Below are 15,959 nucleotides of genomic sequence, written 5' to 3' on the forward strand. Positions count from 1 at the left end.
TTCAGATCTCTCTGGATCAAAGTTTTTGCCTGATTCAAACGGAATGCTCTGGTCCTCTGTTTTCCTGTGACAATTAGGGGATCATTGGATAGCTGATGGTCTCTGTCTTCCCTTTATTTGAGCCTAAGTGTCATGCTCCCCCTCTAATTCCATGAGTCTCTCTCTCCAATGATGGATTTACAAGCTTGTTAATTGGCCAAATTAAAAGCCATTTCCCCTAATGTGAGAGCTTTAGGAGCCATTAATGGATAAGTCTATTTCGCTAAAAGGGGGAAAGGCTATGATTCTGATTGGGGTGAAAATTAAGGGAAGAGGCGGTGAAGGATGGAACGCCATAAAATAAAGAGGGGGTCGGGCTGAGGATTCAGTGATGTCATTGGCAGCACAGGAAAGCATGACTGGACGCTTTGGTTTATGGATGGCTCTGGTACTTTTAATTTCCCTGTGCCTTTTTGACTTTGACCAGACCGACATTAACTGCTTTGGTGAATTACGCAGCAAGGCCCACTGGAAGGCTCGGCCATGCCAAGTTTGCATTTAGCTATGGACTCGGGCTCAGGATCTCTTTGATGGATGGGAGAACGTGTTCATCAAATGGTCAGCTTCCACAGAGAACACTTCACATGCTCAAAATGAGTTGGCACTTTTTGGAGTGATCTAGCGTCATCTTAACAGCCAGATTTCACTTTCTCTTTCTAACCCTGTGTGGATCATTGATGTTTTCATGGATTATATCTTCATGGACTTTTCTTATCTTGTGCCTACTCTAAACACATTTCCACATCAAGTGCACATTTACATGCAAGACTTTTGCACAACAACCAAGCAAGTAACTTGTTCCTTTTATGTGGACATGTTCTGAGGCTCCACACTCATCTTGAGGTCGTAGAGTGGAGATTTGAGGAGGAACAGTAATCTCTTGCCACGGCTGGAATGTCAGGAACGTGGGGGCCATCAGCCTCACGCCTCCCCATAATGTCATCGGTTGCAGGATTCGGTGTGAACGGACCACAGAGGAGGAGCGCTAACATGGAGCCCCTTCATGAAACAGCAGCTCCCAGCTTTGACTTTTCAACACTGGCGAAGCAGTAGACTGTTACATGGCCTGCAGGGAGACAGACATAGACTAGGAGGGGGAGGAAAGGTCTATGACCCTGTTGTCAAAATAAGGATAGCACTCGAATGGACTGGACTTTGAGGCGTCTAGAAAGTCAAAGCTTCTGTGAATTTCATAACATACTCTCTGCTTTCAAATTAGTACTCCGTACACCATAATGTAAAGGTAATTTAAAGAATCTGAATGGACACTTAAGCTAGAGAGTGAAGATTTGACAAAACTGGCAAAAATCCCCCTCATCTAGCACTGAATTTATTTTCTTTACAGCAGTGGCTTTTCAATGTGATATGTCCTTGCTGTCTATCTTGATGTCTGCTGTGGGGTTTAATCTCTTCCCTCACACTAAATGAATCAAGGCAGGCCCAGGCCCATAGTGGAGCTGCAGATTTGCGTTGCAGGAAATTACGCTTTTGTGAAAAGATTCTGCTTGAGTGAAAGAAAACCTTCTTTGCATTTCCATCTTCTCTTTAAAACAGTCATTATGGCACTTTGCTGCCTTTGCAAATGACTCATTTTGAAATTTATTTACTGATGTGCTCTTTGATTAAGTTAGCCTTTACCAATTCCTAATTGTCCCAATCTCATAGCATATACAAACACCAAATGGTTCTAGCATGAGCAACCCAGCCCAACTCCAATCAAGCAAGATCTTTCTCCGGGGCAGCAGTTGTTTAGGCCAAGTAAATTGGGGTGACATGAAGGATGTGTTGCATGAGGTAAACAAGTACCAAAAGGATCTTCTGTCCTTTTTCTTGTCTTACCCTCCGGCCCATTTCTCAGCCACTATTTATTCAAGTGGTGGAGAAAAGGAGGGGACAGTGAAAGGGTTGTATACACCTCACAGCTGGAAACTGATAGGACTTTTTACAACCCGTGGTGTCCAGTGTGTGAGAAAATGCAGTAGTTTGTCGAAGTCCCTTACAATTATCCCCCCTTTCCCAGTTCTTGGCCCTGTATGAGGATGACCTAAAGACTCTCCAGTCCACACTTGCATATGTTCTCTAAAGCTCCAATACATACTTCTTGAATCAGGGATCTAAAAAGACTGCTTTTTGTTCTGGCTGATGATGTGGAAACGTATTTCACTTTGTAAAGATTTAGATTTTGTACCCAGAAAAAAACAAGATGGTTTTGTGCCCAGTACACAGCCACACTCAGCTATTGGAGGCAGGTTTATCATCACATTGACAAGCTGACTCCCCCCTGTTCTGAAAATACTGAATCTTCCCCTTAAAGCCTGATCCTTGTGAAAACACAGGGAGGCATTTGAAAATGTACAATAGGGGGGGGGGGGGTGGCTCTTTTTGCAGTCAATATACAACTGAGATGCAAACCAAGCAACCTTCCCCTGTTACAAGCACACACATCTAACAGGACTTTTCTCGTGTGTTGCTCTTTACAGTTAACAGCATTAGGAGCACCATGACAACATTTAAGGCTTGTTTTGTTTTCAGGCCCTATCTTTTTCTTTGAATGTATTCATCCAATTTTGGACAAGCTTTTGCCGTTTGAGAGTTTGAAGTGCCATTGACAAGCTGTGTCTGTCCGTATAAAGTGTGTGTGGGAGGTAACATGCAAAAAGCAATTCAGACTCCAATGGGTCCATCTGCCATGTTTGAGGCCCTGCTCACACATTTATGCACTCACTCACACACACCTACAACCTTTTGTTTCTATAGCAGCACCCCTGCTGCCCAACTAAACTAAATGATCACCCCCCCATCTTGCCGGTTTTTAGTTAGGAACTGCTTTTGATATAATTTAACCTTACAAAGACTAGAAGCCCACAAATTAGTTTACACTAGCATACACAGATTATTGTTGGTCTTCAGAGTCACTAAAGAACAGATATTGAACAATTGTATAAAGGACAAATTCTTGATGTCCTGGTCAAAAACTGAAAAAAAAATCCATCAAAGCAAATGTACGCTTCCATTTGCACAGACAAGTCATTAAAGATATGTTCATTTTGATGAGATCATGGATAGAGACGACAGCAACATTTCTCCTGACATTTTTTAATGTCAAGTCATGAATCCAGTCCTAATCCCAAAATAACTTCAGTGGGGTGGAATTAAATTAATTCTGTTCTTTTCGGACGTTGTGGGGGGACAAATGAGCCTTAGTGCACATTGTACTCATTTTGGTGCCAGGCACTGAAAACGAGCTCACACACACACCTTCATTCTTATTTGTTCATGCACACATGTGTGTGTTTCAGGAAGTCCTATGACCGACCAGATCCCTCCCCCCTCGACTCTCCCTGACATGAATCACTTAGAACCAACACACTCTAAGCTAAATGAACTCCCCCTTTCCCTCACCCGTAATCACATTAGCCTAAGTGATATGGGAACGCCAGGCCAGACACACACTCCCTCCTACTCTCTCTGTCTTTCAACCCAAATAAATAGCCACTCCTCCAGAGCTTTAAGTTGTCTTAAGCTCCATCTTTGGATAATAGACCATTTGCTCCCCCAAAGACCCCAGTGTGGAATAATGAGGATCAAGACGAGAGCAGAGAAAGCAGGTCGGGAGAAATGCAAAAGGGTGAAACAGAGGAGGTGAGCTGAAATTCGGCTAATACCCGCTCCGGGACAAAACCCATCCAAACACCTGTTTTGTCAGGGTGTGAGGTTTTGTGCTGAACAATTACTGGATTTTTTTGTAGTTGACTTATATTGGGGAGGTCGGTGAATGAATTTGTAATGAAGCCAGCTCACGCCTGGATGGAGGCCATTTTGACCAACTGGGGGGAAAAAAGCAATGGGGTAGTAATGAACTTCCAACTGCCCTACAATCCTTTAAACACATCGAGGCTCATTTGTCATGTTTCAATAAGTAAAAATAAAAATTCTGCTGTCCTTCAGCCCTGATAGCTTATTACTGTATACAAAATCAATACAATGTCAACATTGGAATGGTTATCATGGTATGTACAGTATGTTGAAGTACAGCGTTTATTGACATTATTGTTCTCTTGTTTTTTTTACTGTTATCGAATTGGTATTTAGAATCGTTAAAGTTCACTGTCATTGGTTACTAATACATTTTTGGTATCCCTGTCCAAGAGTAGAATAAACAGTCTTAATAGAACAGAGAGTTTATATAAATCTATCAAAGCATCATATGCAATGGCTTAGTATACTATAATATCTTACAACTGCATGTCTTAGATTAACATGTCAGAGTTGCAATGCATCCTCAAATATCACCCTCCTGTGTTGGCACAAATGTCAAAATCATAAAACAGCAAACATTTGGGGACATTTCATTAAAGCTAATATACAGTAACTTATTTGTATCTTAAGGCAGAATTATCTGGGTTACTGGCCATGCAGGACACTGAGCGAATATGTGCCTGGTTAATAATCAATGGAGGTTTGTGTGCTAGTCCCCAGTAAATAGCCCGGCCCAGACCATCTTTTATGGATGAGTCTCTCAAATGCCTTGTCAACACAGCTAACCATCAATCTCCATCAGCTGGGCAAACAACAGTTGACTGGCCTGTGTGTTTGTGTGTGTCCCCGGTGTGTTGTGTGTGAGTTTCAGGTGGTTGGGTTTGGTCAGACAATCCACAAAAATGTAGTACTTTGTACTTAAATTCATATGCTGTAGAAGGAAAATAGAAGAGATTGTATGTATTGAAACCTTTTAAGGGGAAAGTGTGACATGCATAGAGATTGAATATCAATACATTCGTCCCCTCTGCTTCATCATCGTCATAATGCCAGATTATTCAATTTTTTTCATTTGAATCCTCCTCTTTTTCCATATTCTAAAGTATTTTCCAAACTCTAAAGTCTTGTGTGCTTTTGAAATGAAATCTAACTTGTCTTTCTCTCTTTTTTCTCTGCCTACTGAAGCTCACAAATATATAGTTGCAGGTAAGCACCCCCAAATTATCTTCCAGCACTTTTTCGGTTTGCTTATAGGTGGTTCATCTTCATCTGTCTTTTCAACTTTTTGGAAAAAAAAGCACACTTTATTTTTGAGGAATCTGCATTTTGCCTTGTTTGCGTAAACAGTTTTTTTTTCTTCTTTTTTTTCCGTAAAACCAGATAATTTGAGAAGGTTTTTTTCTCTTTATGAGGGCTTAATTAAAAAAGCAGTCGATAGGAGGAGCTTAATTCAACACACACACACACACACACACACACACACACACACACACACACACACACACACACACACACACACACACACACACACACACACACACAATTGAAGTTCACAGGAGGTCTGGGTCTGAACAAAACGTGTATGGTTGTCTGATTTAATAAGGCAAGCGAAGGATTTGTTAAGTGTGTGAGTTGTATGAGGATACATCCTCTCGGGGAACAGGCGGCTGTGGCAGGGTTCATTTGTTACAAGCATGGAACATATCTTTAGAATTGCTTCCTGTTTTATACGTGATACTTGCACATGATGACAGATTTAAGTAGTCTCATGTCATACATGTTGTAATATATATGTAATTTGCCGAGGCGTAATTAGGGCTACCACAGTCAATTTATCGCACAAATGTCAGCACACATTTCTTTCTTTCTTTTTGTATTTTATATTTTTACCAAGCTTTTTTATTATAAACATAATATGAAATATGAAATAATACAATATATATATATTTTTACAGTTTTTCTTGATGTAAACTAGCTAATGTTGTCACAGTAGAGACAGCACAGGTGTTAATAATCAAGCTTAATGATGTCTGGGCCACTTGTATAGAACAGAGCCATCGTTAGTGTTATTAGTAACATCTGTTCTTCCCCTACTATGATTAGTTCAAATGATTTCTCTGTAAGAGGCCTATAGCCTTCCAAAGCTGCTAGCAGCAGCCAATTCGCTACTTACCCCTACGGCAGCAAAAGCATGGCGCAAGTTCTTTATTTTATTTTATTGACTTCTATGTGTATTTTAGTTTATTCTCAAAGTACACAGACTCATTTCGTCAGTTGTTAATAGACAAGTATTGAGAATTGCTCACTAAATATGTATTCACTGTCACTCTGCATACCTTAAGTGCTGTACTGAGTAACATGAACAATGATAAACCCCTACACGCGAATAAGCTTTCCTCTTGTCCTTTTATATAATGTAAGATATCTTTTGTTCAGTAGTCCCGCTTTACTTCATAGTTGTGACATTGAAAATGCAACATCTTTCTGTGTGTGTTAAAAATGTACCCACCTGTGCATGACTGTGTGTGTGTGGTATCAACCCTCAAGTGAGGGCTTTGACTTTCACAAGATTGTGTGCAAGGATAAGGGTATGGGTGGGGTCAAAGGTCATGAATGGTGGGCTTATGGAGGCTCTGGTGCTTGCAACAGTCTGTGACCTGCTCAGAGTCGGTTTCCTCTGGGATCTCATTAACCGTTATTGTCTGCCAGCAAACAAGCACCTGCTGGAGGAGAATTCAACACATCCTAGAAAAGCCTTCGGCCCAAGCTGAGCATTAGAGCCTTGCTCATGTGGGGTTCAGACCACAGTGTGTTACTAACAAGGGTGAACTGTCCTTTCGGTGACTTGTGTTGTTGCCATTCCTATTCTATCTTACCCTCGTCACTTTTAGTATTGATTCTGTTTCAATCCAAATATCGCCTTGTTCTATAACATAACAGTATACAGTAGCGTTCTGAATTGTGTTAGCTTTTTTAGCTTTTTTCCCATTTCCTTCTTCTTTAGGCAAAGACATTTAGTTTTGTCTTCTGCCCTAGTGCTGTGAATCTTTTATCAAGGCTAACTCAGGCCTTACTGATATTTTCACTTTTGTTGACCATTTTCTGGACCTTTGTCACATCTGCTTTGTCAGAGGGGACAGAGTTCTCAGTGCTGGTCGCAATGCGTGACAGCACATGAATAGCACATTCTGCTTCAAGCTGCGTGGGTCTCATCACCGACGGACCCTATTATCTGCCCACCTGCCTTCTCGTCGAGCACCCCTATTCAACAAGGAACAGGTAGTTGAGCCCTTTTCAAAAGCAACGCGCCATTAACAATGCACGCCAGTGGAGGGGAAATCTTTTGTACGCTCGGCTATGAATCGAGCAGATTCCAATTTCCTTCCCTGGTCAAAGGATGGATCTGTTGGTGCATTGGTCCGCTCCAGTGATCCCCTTTTCCTGAGCCAGAACTTCATTATCAGCCCATTAATGTGACTTTCAAATGTGAGGGGATGCAATTATCTGCTGTCTGCTTTTGGGAGGTCAGTCTGTGCAGTGATCAGGATGGGATGGTAGCTGTCTTCTGGCTCTTATTATCTTTCAGCCTGGTGGTGCATCAGTGGCATGTACACATCTGATCCTCGTATTGCCCACTCGACAAGCTTCCTGACTGACAGCTGACAGTCAAAGACACTGACGTGGAGGGAGAAGCTTTCTTCTCTTTGGCTTCTTTCAACTGAGCCCTGGAGGTTTTTCAGCTCGAGGCCACTTTTAAGGCTGTTGTTTAATTCAAAGAGATCTACTCGCAGGGGTTGAAAGAAAATGACATGTGATAGAAAGAGCTCTTAGCTATGACCTTGAAGTTTAGACAATGTATGATATGATTTTTGAGACATCTGTTAACCCATGCTGCTCATTTACAAATACTTTGTCTATTACTTTGAAAAGATAAGGCTAGGGTTAGGTTTAAAAGATATTTGGCTCGTTGATCTGCAATATGTTGAATGCCAAATTAAAATGTATCAAGTCTACTTATTCTCATGTCTCTGTTTGAATACTTATGCCTCTTTAAGACTGTTGATTTGGGCCAGGAAGCAGCAGCCACATATGTTATCATTGACTAATCTCGCCGGCACCACCCTTGTCATCTCCCTTTCACTCCTTCTCCTTTTGGGAGTCCTCTCTGCCTCTTTCCTTGAGGTCATAGAGAGCCCCCCGGCCCCCCTTTAGGAACTCAGCCTTGGATCAGAGATATCCTCATCTATTAGCCCAACACAAAAAAACCTCCCATTAGTCAGGGCCATCCTGACCCTCTGTATCAGCCCTTCCTCAGATAAGAGGCTAATGAGCTGACGGGCTCACAAAACAGACCGGAGTCTCAAGGACCCTACTAGTGTTTTGTCATTGCTGAGATCCTTAACCGTGAATTGCTTGAACTTGACATCGCTGCAGACTATTTTTCTCCTGCATGCTTTGAGTTGATATTCATTTCCTTGCTCCAGTCGTGTCATTTTGTTTTGATATGTTCCTAAAATGGCACTTGCAGATACTTTCGTATGGCAGCTGATTGATTAGTGATCTCTCAGTCTTGTTTTTCAGTCTTAAAAAAATGTTATTCTCTCATTGGACATTTTGAGTTTTTTGAGAACCATTCATTGACCCACATCAACATGTTGTTATTATAAGGATAGTGTTGATGGCAACATGATTTTCACAATAAATTGAATATCAATCAAATCTTAAGTCTCTCCATATGAAGTGATATTGCAATTTTTTAAATAAAAAATGCTTAAAGCTCATGCATGGCCATACGTTTGGCCATTGCTTGAAATGTTAAGGAGACATAACTGATGTAGTTTCTGGGAAACATGTTGTCTCCTTTGCCTTTCCTTCAGTGTTTATCCTTGTTGGAAAATATGAAGTTTATCTTCTCCATATGCTGTATCCATTTCAAGGTGTAAGGGCTTCGGAGGTTTACGTGTCGGTTCTTGCATCTGGTATGCGCAAGTGTTTATTTCCAAAAGAGCGTATGACTGTTTATTTCCATAGGCCTATGTGTGCACAAGTGTGTTTATTTCCAAATGGGCAGGTGTGTATAGGAAAGTGAGCTGTGTATAGAGAGTGAAGAGCAGCATATGTTTAGTGAAGCCAGGCTGGAACTCCTATTCTCTCAGCACTTTAACAGCTATAAACAGTGCTGTAACAATCTGTGAGAGATTTCAAATTTTAGGAATCATATTTGCCATGACATCTTTTATCTTCAGTGAAATATATAACACAAAACAACTGTTGTCACTCACACTAGCAGATTGTCGTATTAAGATAATAGACTGCTATTTGCTAAACTCTTGCAAGGTTGTTAAGGTTATGCATCGCCTTAGAGTGGTTAGGAGAACAAATAGCGAGTCAATTTATAGTTTTCACAGTGTTAACCACAATTCTAGGATTTCAATCTGGACACACCTGTAATGGATACTGCACAACAGGAAAGCAAAATGTTGTATAGCTGTGAAAGCAAAACGAAACAATAGCTGGGAAACTTTAATTAGGGCTGTTTCTTTTTATGACTGCAAGGTCCATAATTGATTAACCAAACAATATTAAAGTACACTTACAAATCATTTAACATTTGTAGGTACTTTTAAAACGTTCAATGGTAGAGGCACGTGCCACAGCTGATTGGTACCTTTTCAGTGAGGCTAAAGCATTATAAAAATGTTCAATATTATTAAGCTGTTTTATACTTTTCAGCAAGTTTATTTAACTTGGACTTGAAGTGATTTTTGAAATGAAATATTTGATGTCTCCTGATTAACAGCTGTGCTTTGCTGTGACTTGTGTAAGAGTATCAGTGCCCAGAGGCATGTTTATCCACTTGCACATATTCTTTTTGGCAGCTCCAGAAACCACCAGGAGTCTGTCTGCTTGGGTGTTATGTCAGAGCTAGGATCCCTCTCTTCCTTATTAGAAGGGAGTCACTCTCTCCTTCTCTCTCCTCCACACACTGTTGTAACTTAATTGACTTGGTTGGAACACGACCAAGAGTCCTTGCAGTGATCCAAGCCACTCTTTCCGCCTGCAGGCCTGAAAACTATCCTCTTTGCTCCACCTCAATCTGCCTGCTTAATCCAGAGACCTCAGCTGTGTTTACAGTCCTCTGCTCTGCTACGATTTCTGACTCACATGCTATAACTCTTATCTCAAAGGCCCAATCGAACTTTGAGTCATGTCATGGCCAAGCTCATTAGTCTGGGATATTCATGCGTCTTGGTCTGTGCCTTGGCCTGCTGTCTGTGCTGTAAAACGGCTCTGCAGAGCACCACACCTACAAGAGCAAGCCGCTCCAAGTAGCTTAAAGGCACATGGGGAAAGTGTGCAGAATATTTTATGGATCCTTTGCAAGATTTTGTTTCCCTTTCATATCTGTAAAATTATTTGGTGCATTGCAGTTCCTCTTTTATTTTCAAAAAGCAACTCCAAATAAACAATTACCTTTTCTCATTATTGCAGATTATGAGCACAAGATTTGCATCACTGCACTTAATTTCTTTTTTTAAATATTCAATTTTGTGGTAACTTTTTACGAGATTAAAACTAATTCCTCTGTGACATCAGTGCGTGCCAGGTTTAAAGTTATTTAATGAAGTTGTCAAGCAGCCATAATATTAGAAATATATAACATTTCTACTGCAAGTTTATGGTACTAGCTGGTTTCTGACTCGATGCACATTCTTCCAATATTGGTAATGATGCATACATAACTCAAAGCATAATGATAGATCTGTTGAATCACCACAATACATTTGATTTCCCCTGAGTGAATGTACCTTGATGAATGGTGTAAATGTACAGTACATATCGCCTCAAAGATACATATGAGAGGCAAAATCTATTTAAAAATTGACAGTTTCCTTAAACTGTCATGGAAGTAGTCTACAGCACATGCAGCATAGTGAAAGCTGCACTCAGTAAATGAACCTCATTGGTTTCCCACTTTCTGATGTACTACTTCATCACTCATGCTGATGCAGGTCAGAGATGGAGGTCTATGGAGTGATTTACTGCGGAGGGTTTTACCCATAGTTCTTTTTCCTGGCACTGATAGTGTGAACGGACTACTCTTTGCATCTGCTGCCATCTCATGGCTGCTTGCTGCACAGTAAAAAGTCAAAGTCTGCTCCTCAGATGTAATCCTACCTTACCTGTTACTGTGACATCTCAGGAAACATAGCTTCATCCACCGATTGGAGTTGATCATCTCATGTTGTCCAACCTGCTTGTTGTCCACTTAGAATATTCTGAAAGGAAGTTACAGTGTTTTTGCCTTTCCTGCTTTTGTTTTGTCGGTCATGACAGCAGTTCATGGAGATACAGATTCATTATTGCATTTATCGCACAAAAGCTTTCATTATTACAGTTTCTCTGTCCATACTTGAACTACAGTACAAACCCCATTTATATGTTTGCCGAGGCCACCCGGAACACATTTTTTTTTTAGAAGGTTGCTGATAAATGAAACATGATACAGAATGAAGAAGAGAAGAATTAGGAAAGATAACACTTGGAAATAACTGTTGTTTATTCGTGTTTGTTTTCAGTCATGAGGTCAACAGCACTGCCAGACTGCCCTAGCAGCTTTCCCACATTATGCTTGTTCTTGTCTGGGTGTTCCTGGGTGCTTCCCCCCCCCCCTCTTTTCTCATTTGATATTCTGAGGGAGAACTTCTCTTTCTCACCCCCAGGGACATCAATATGTTAATCATCTGTCTTTCTGCAGAGATGCAATATACATTTGGGTTACTAGTGCATGCTCGCCTTCAATTTGACGGGTCCGTTTTAAGAGCTGCTTATGCAAAACCCTCAAACCTGATCTGATTTGATTTGCTGTTCTGTCGCTGACCTGAGTTTTCTTTCATTGGCTCAATATACATTACATTACATCACATGTTGCTTGTTAGACGCTTTTATCCAAAGCGACTTACATACTCAATACTGTGGGCAATCCCCACAGGAGCAATTTGGGGTGAAGTGTCTCAGGGACACAACAGCATTCTGACTGCAGTGGGGTTTGAACCTGTGCTCCCCTGATCCCAACACCAAGGCTCTATCCACTGCGCCACACGCCTCCCCTAAAGGACCAGAATCAAACAATCTAAATCATTCCCTCATTCTACCTAATAAAAACATCTTGAAATGATTTAAAAATAGGTTTTTATTACCCTTAAACTGATCAGGGTTAATGTAATCTCTCTTAAAGAGAAGCAGCATTTCTGAGTGTATAAATGTGCAGTCCAGGTGCTAGGAGAAGCAGGTACACTAGGGGGTGCACATGCTCCAACACGGAGGGGACTCCGTCAGCTGACAATCTCCTTCTCCTTCTCCTCACTCTCTGGGTCTAAACTAGCCCCCCATCAGCTCTCCTCCTGCTGCTCTCTTCTCAGGGGTCACACTCACCCAGGCATCATGTAACAGAGTCCCTTCCGACTAAGGACATTATCATTTAAGTACATACTTTTTAAATGATAAATAAATCTAGCAAAATGTGCTGTCTCAGAAGTATTCTAGTTTAATTATGTTTTTTATGGTGCTGGTGCATCTGCTCTTTAAAAAAAAAAAAAAGTGAGGAATGAGATAGGGGGGGGCAGTGAGATGGATTTGAATGATTATAAGCACATCATAAACACTCCAGTCCTTAAAAGGTAGAAAACAGTGAGGATGGAAACAATGAAAAGAGGGCGGTGGTTCATGCACATTCATATTTAATTAGTCATTTGAGCTGCTGTTGCATCAGCTCTTGTTATTCTGGTAAATGAGTAGCCAGTGTAAAGTCGGCCTCAATGCTGTGGCAGCGCCTCCATTGTACCCAGTGGGTCATGGGGGGTTAGAATATCTAGGTTATGGAAATATAATCTATTTCACCCATGATCGCACCAACTTTATATGCAGAGGTCTGCAGTGAAGGGATAAGGGTGTGTGTCTGCACGTGCCTAGGGGCTTGCTAAGTAGGTATATGCGAATGGGGGGCTCCCATCTGGTGTATGTAGCCTGCCCACACCCCACCCTGTGCATCTCCCGATTAAGAGGCAAGCTCTGAGTCCCTGACCCAGAATTCTTACCCAGCCACAATTCACGCCCACGGCCTCGTACCCCGCTAAATGCCCCCCCCAACTCTCCCATTTCCTCCTCAGGACAGACGGCCTCATGGGAGAGACACAGGGTGAGGTCTCCATTAGCGGGCTGGCCCCTGAATTGTGGCTGTGGTGTTGCATTCATGGAAATGCACTGAAGAAAAATGAGAGTTAAAAACGATGGTGTCAGGTGTGGATATTGAAGGGGGCTTAACGTGTTATGGGGGGCAAAGGGTTACTCTCAGCCTGCGTGGGGTAAAAATGGGTTTCCACTTGGAAACGGAATTTATTCTGAATTATTGTATGTACTGTATGTTGCACATATAGATTATCGTTAGTTTCGTCGTTGGAGAATGGGAGTGGGACCAACCAATACTGGATTTTTGAGGCTAATACTCACTGATTATGATATTTTGCATATGGCGATAAAGATCGACTGATGATACGATAATATAGGTTGAAGATAACATTTGTGCCCTCATTTTTGTATCACGTGCCTGCCAGAGTACTCCGAAATAGATTCTGAGATTTGTTTCATAAAGCTATAACCCAGATATCTAAATGTCCCCCCTTCCCCCATGTATCCATCTGCTTTGCCACTGTCACTCCTTCAGCTCCCCATTGCAGCCACCCACACTGGATCCACTTTTCTATCCCCAATACACCCAACTATCCATCCAACCATAAATGCACAGACTTTCCTTAGGCACTGACCCACTGGGGGCTTTGTGTGAATCCATGCCACACCCAGTGGAGAGGACAAACTTTTGTCTTGTTGCCTCTTCACGCAGTGCTGGAGGCCTTGTCACGCTGCTAAACCTCCACAAACACCAACCTGACATTGTGCACACTTTGTGCTTTGTTAATACAAGATGTAATGGATCTTCTCTGTCATCTGAACAAAAAGAGATGGCTTCTAAGCAGAAAGAAGCCGCCCCAAGTTACAGACTTCGTACATGCCTGCGTTTGTGATGCCTTTAATCACCCTTGTAAGACCGAACGTGCTTTTCTTCCCTTTTTAAGCACCAATTACCATCACTGACAGTGATGCATTTTGATTTTGACACGTTGGCTTTTACGCAACGATATCCCCTACGCCGTAACAGTGGGGAGGCTTGTTTGTGAGTCAAGGAAATAAAAACGCAACATATGGGCTTTTATGGTCGAACTGTAAGCATCCAAATACTTTCACTTTAATGGAAAGCATGCTCCATCAAGTAGGGTGTGGGAGGCAGCATCCAAAAGCCATTAAGGGCCAGGCTTCCACTGAATCCTTAATGACTACATGTTGAAAATAATGCATCCAGAACTGCACCAGTGTTTATGATGATTGTTGTTCAAATGTAAAAAAGATGGCTAAGGTACCCTTTGGCTTTCACTCTATTTCCAAAACTAAATAGTATTTGTCTTGGAGAGTATTTTCTCCACCTGATACTCGACCATCCTTGGGGGTCATTTGGTAACGACTTTAGAATTTTTAAGCTCTCCATTTTAATTTCCTCAAGTGTATACTCCCATTATCACTACAATGAAGCTATAATCCATTGTATGGTTAATTGAAGAAATGGTTTGGGAATTTAGGATGTACCTTATTTATTAGGTGATTGTGCCCTGAGGCAAGCCACATTTTTCATTTCAAGAAGATTATGGTTCCCTAATTGATAAGATAAACAGGCCATTATGGGGCTTCTTTGCTAAACCTTGCACACTGAATTGAGTTTTTTTCCTCCCTGTCGTGCAACACTAATCCATCTCCCTGTCTTTTAATATAGTGCATGTAACAAGGCCACATCGTTATCAGACCTTTTCAATTATGACATATACTTCAGGCTAAACAATGATATGTGCTCAAAGCAGAATCGTTTATCCCCAGCTTTTGGACTGAATGTAAAAGTGGGCTTATTAAAGTTACATTATTTGGACTCACTATGCTGAAAGATCTGGGGTAAATGGGAGTGTTGGAAGAGAGATAGTGGCATGGAAATCCATTAAGGGCCAATGGGGAGAGGACGGTGGGAGCAGCTGCTGAGAAAGCGATGGGGAGGAGGGTATAGGGGAACAAGTAGCAGAGGTAGATTGGCCTAATTGACACTTTTGGCCATCTTGTCACATACCTGCTTAATTGGCGTGCCAAAAGGTCGGGTAGAATATAAGCAGGGGCTCAGAAACGGGTGGCTTAAGTCTGCAAATGTGTGGGAACGTGTTTATTTGAGCAGCAGTTGGGATCAACGAATCTCGGAGTGCATCTTTCTGAGATCCAGAGAGACAGCGCGTCAGCTCATCAGCATAAAGCATTAAACATTTAAGCTGACCTACAAAGACTGACAGCCATCCCCCTTTCACTCACACCCATCACCTCTCCTTCCTTTGCTTCCTATCCTCTGCTCCCATCTAGCACTTCCTCTACACACACATACACACTCGGGCACACCAGCTCTGTTTTCTTTGGTTGATAATGAGGACTCAGCAGGGGAAACTAGAGAAATTGGCGGTTTAGATGGAGAATAAGGGGGTGGTGGGCTCTGCTCTCGTTAAAATAAAAAAAGCTCTTTAGGTTCTAAACAAGTAGCAAACCCGATGTTCTTATTACGCTCTCTCTTCAATCAACCACCCCACTTCTCTTACAGAAGGAGGATATCTTTTATTTTGGAGGACAGAAAATAGCATTGTCCACTTCTGGTATTGGCTTTCTCCTCTTTGTCAACAGCTTAATATCTCTCATATTTTTTGAGGCTCATTCATTTTGGTTTCTGAGGAGAATTTTCTTCTTAAATTAAGGACTACATGCTCTATTCAAGGCTTTATCCTCCTAATGAGAATTAATTCCTAAGAAAATCCAGTATTCGCTTAAAGATAAGATTATCTTCACCTAAACGGCCGGATTTTGCAATTTTGTCTGATATTGATGATTTTTTTTTAAATCAAAATCTTTTAAAGACATTGACATTAATAACCTGTTGCACTCTAAAGATGTCTACACCCATGTCTGCCTTCACAAGTTTGAATTGCTTGCGTCATGAGTTTATGGTGAAAGCATTCCATGAAGATGCA

The 15,959-nt window shown here is 41.5% G+C and overlaps 1 protein-coding gene across 11 annotated transcripts in view; it reads left to right on the forward strand.

Annotated features, from left to right (window-relative positions):
* agrn (agrin) overlaps positions 1-15,959 on the forward strand; it is a 272,513-nt gene that overhangs the window by 68,818 nt on the left and 187,736 nt on the right. For 8 of the 11 annotated variants that reach the window (XM_079677600.1, XM_079677608.1, XM_079677611.1 and 5 more), the window contains exon 3: positions 4,984-5,004. The exons of the other annotated variants lie outside the window; for them this stretch is intronic. In XM_079677600.1, coding sequence (XP_079533726.1) covers positions 4,984-5,004 — 21 coding nt within the window. The remainder of the gene's footprint in view (positions 1-4,983; positions 5,005-15,959) is intronic. 11 annotated transcript variants of the gene reach the window in all.

The sequence above is a fragment of the Notothenia rossii genome (assembly GCF_949606895.1).
Source record: "Notothenia rossii genome assembly, chromosome: 4".
Classification (NCBI taxonomy): Eukaryota; Metazoa; Chordata; class Actinopteri; order Perciformes; family Nototheniidae; genus Notothenia; species Notothenia rossii.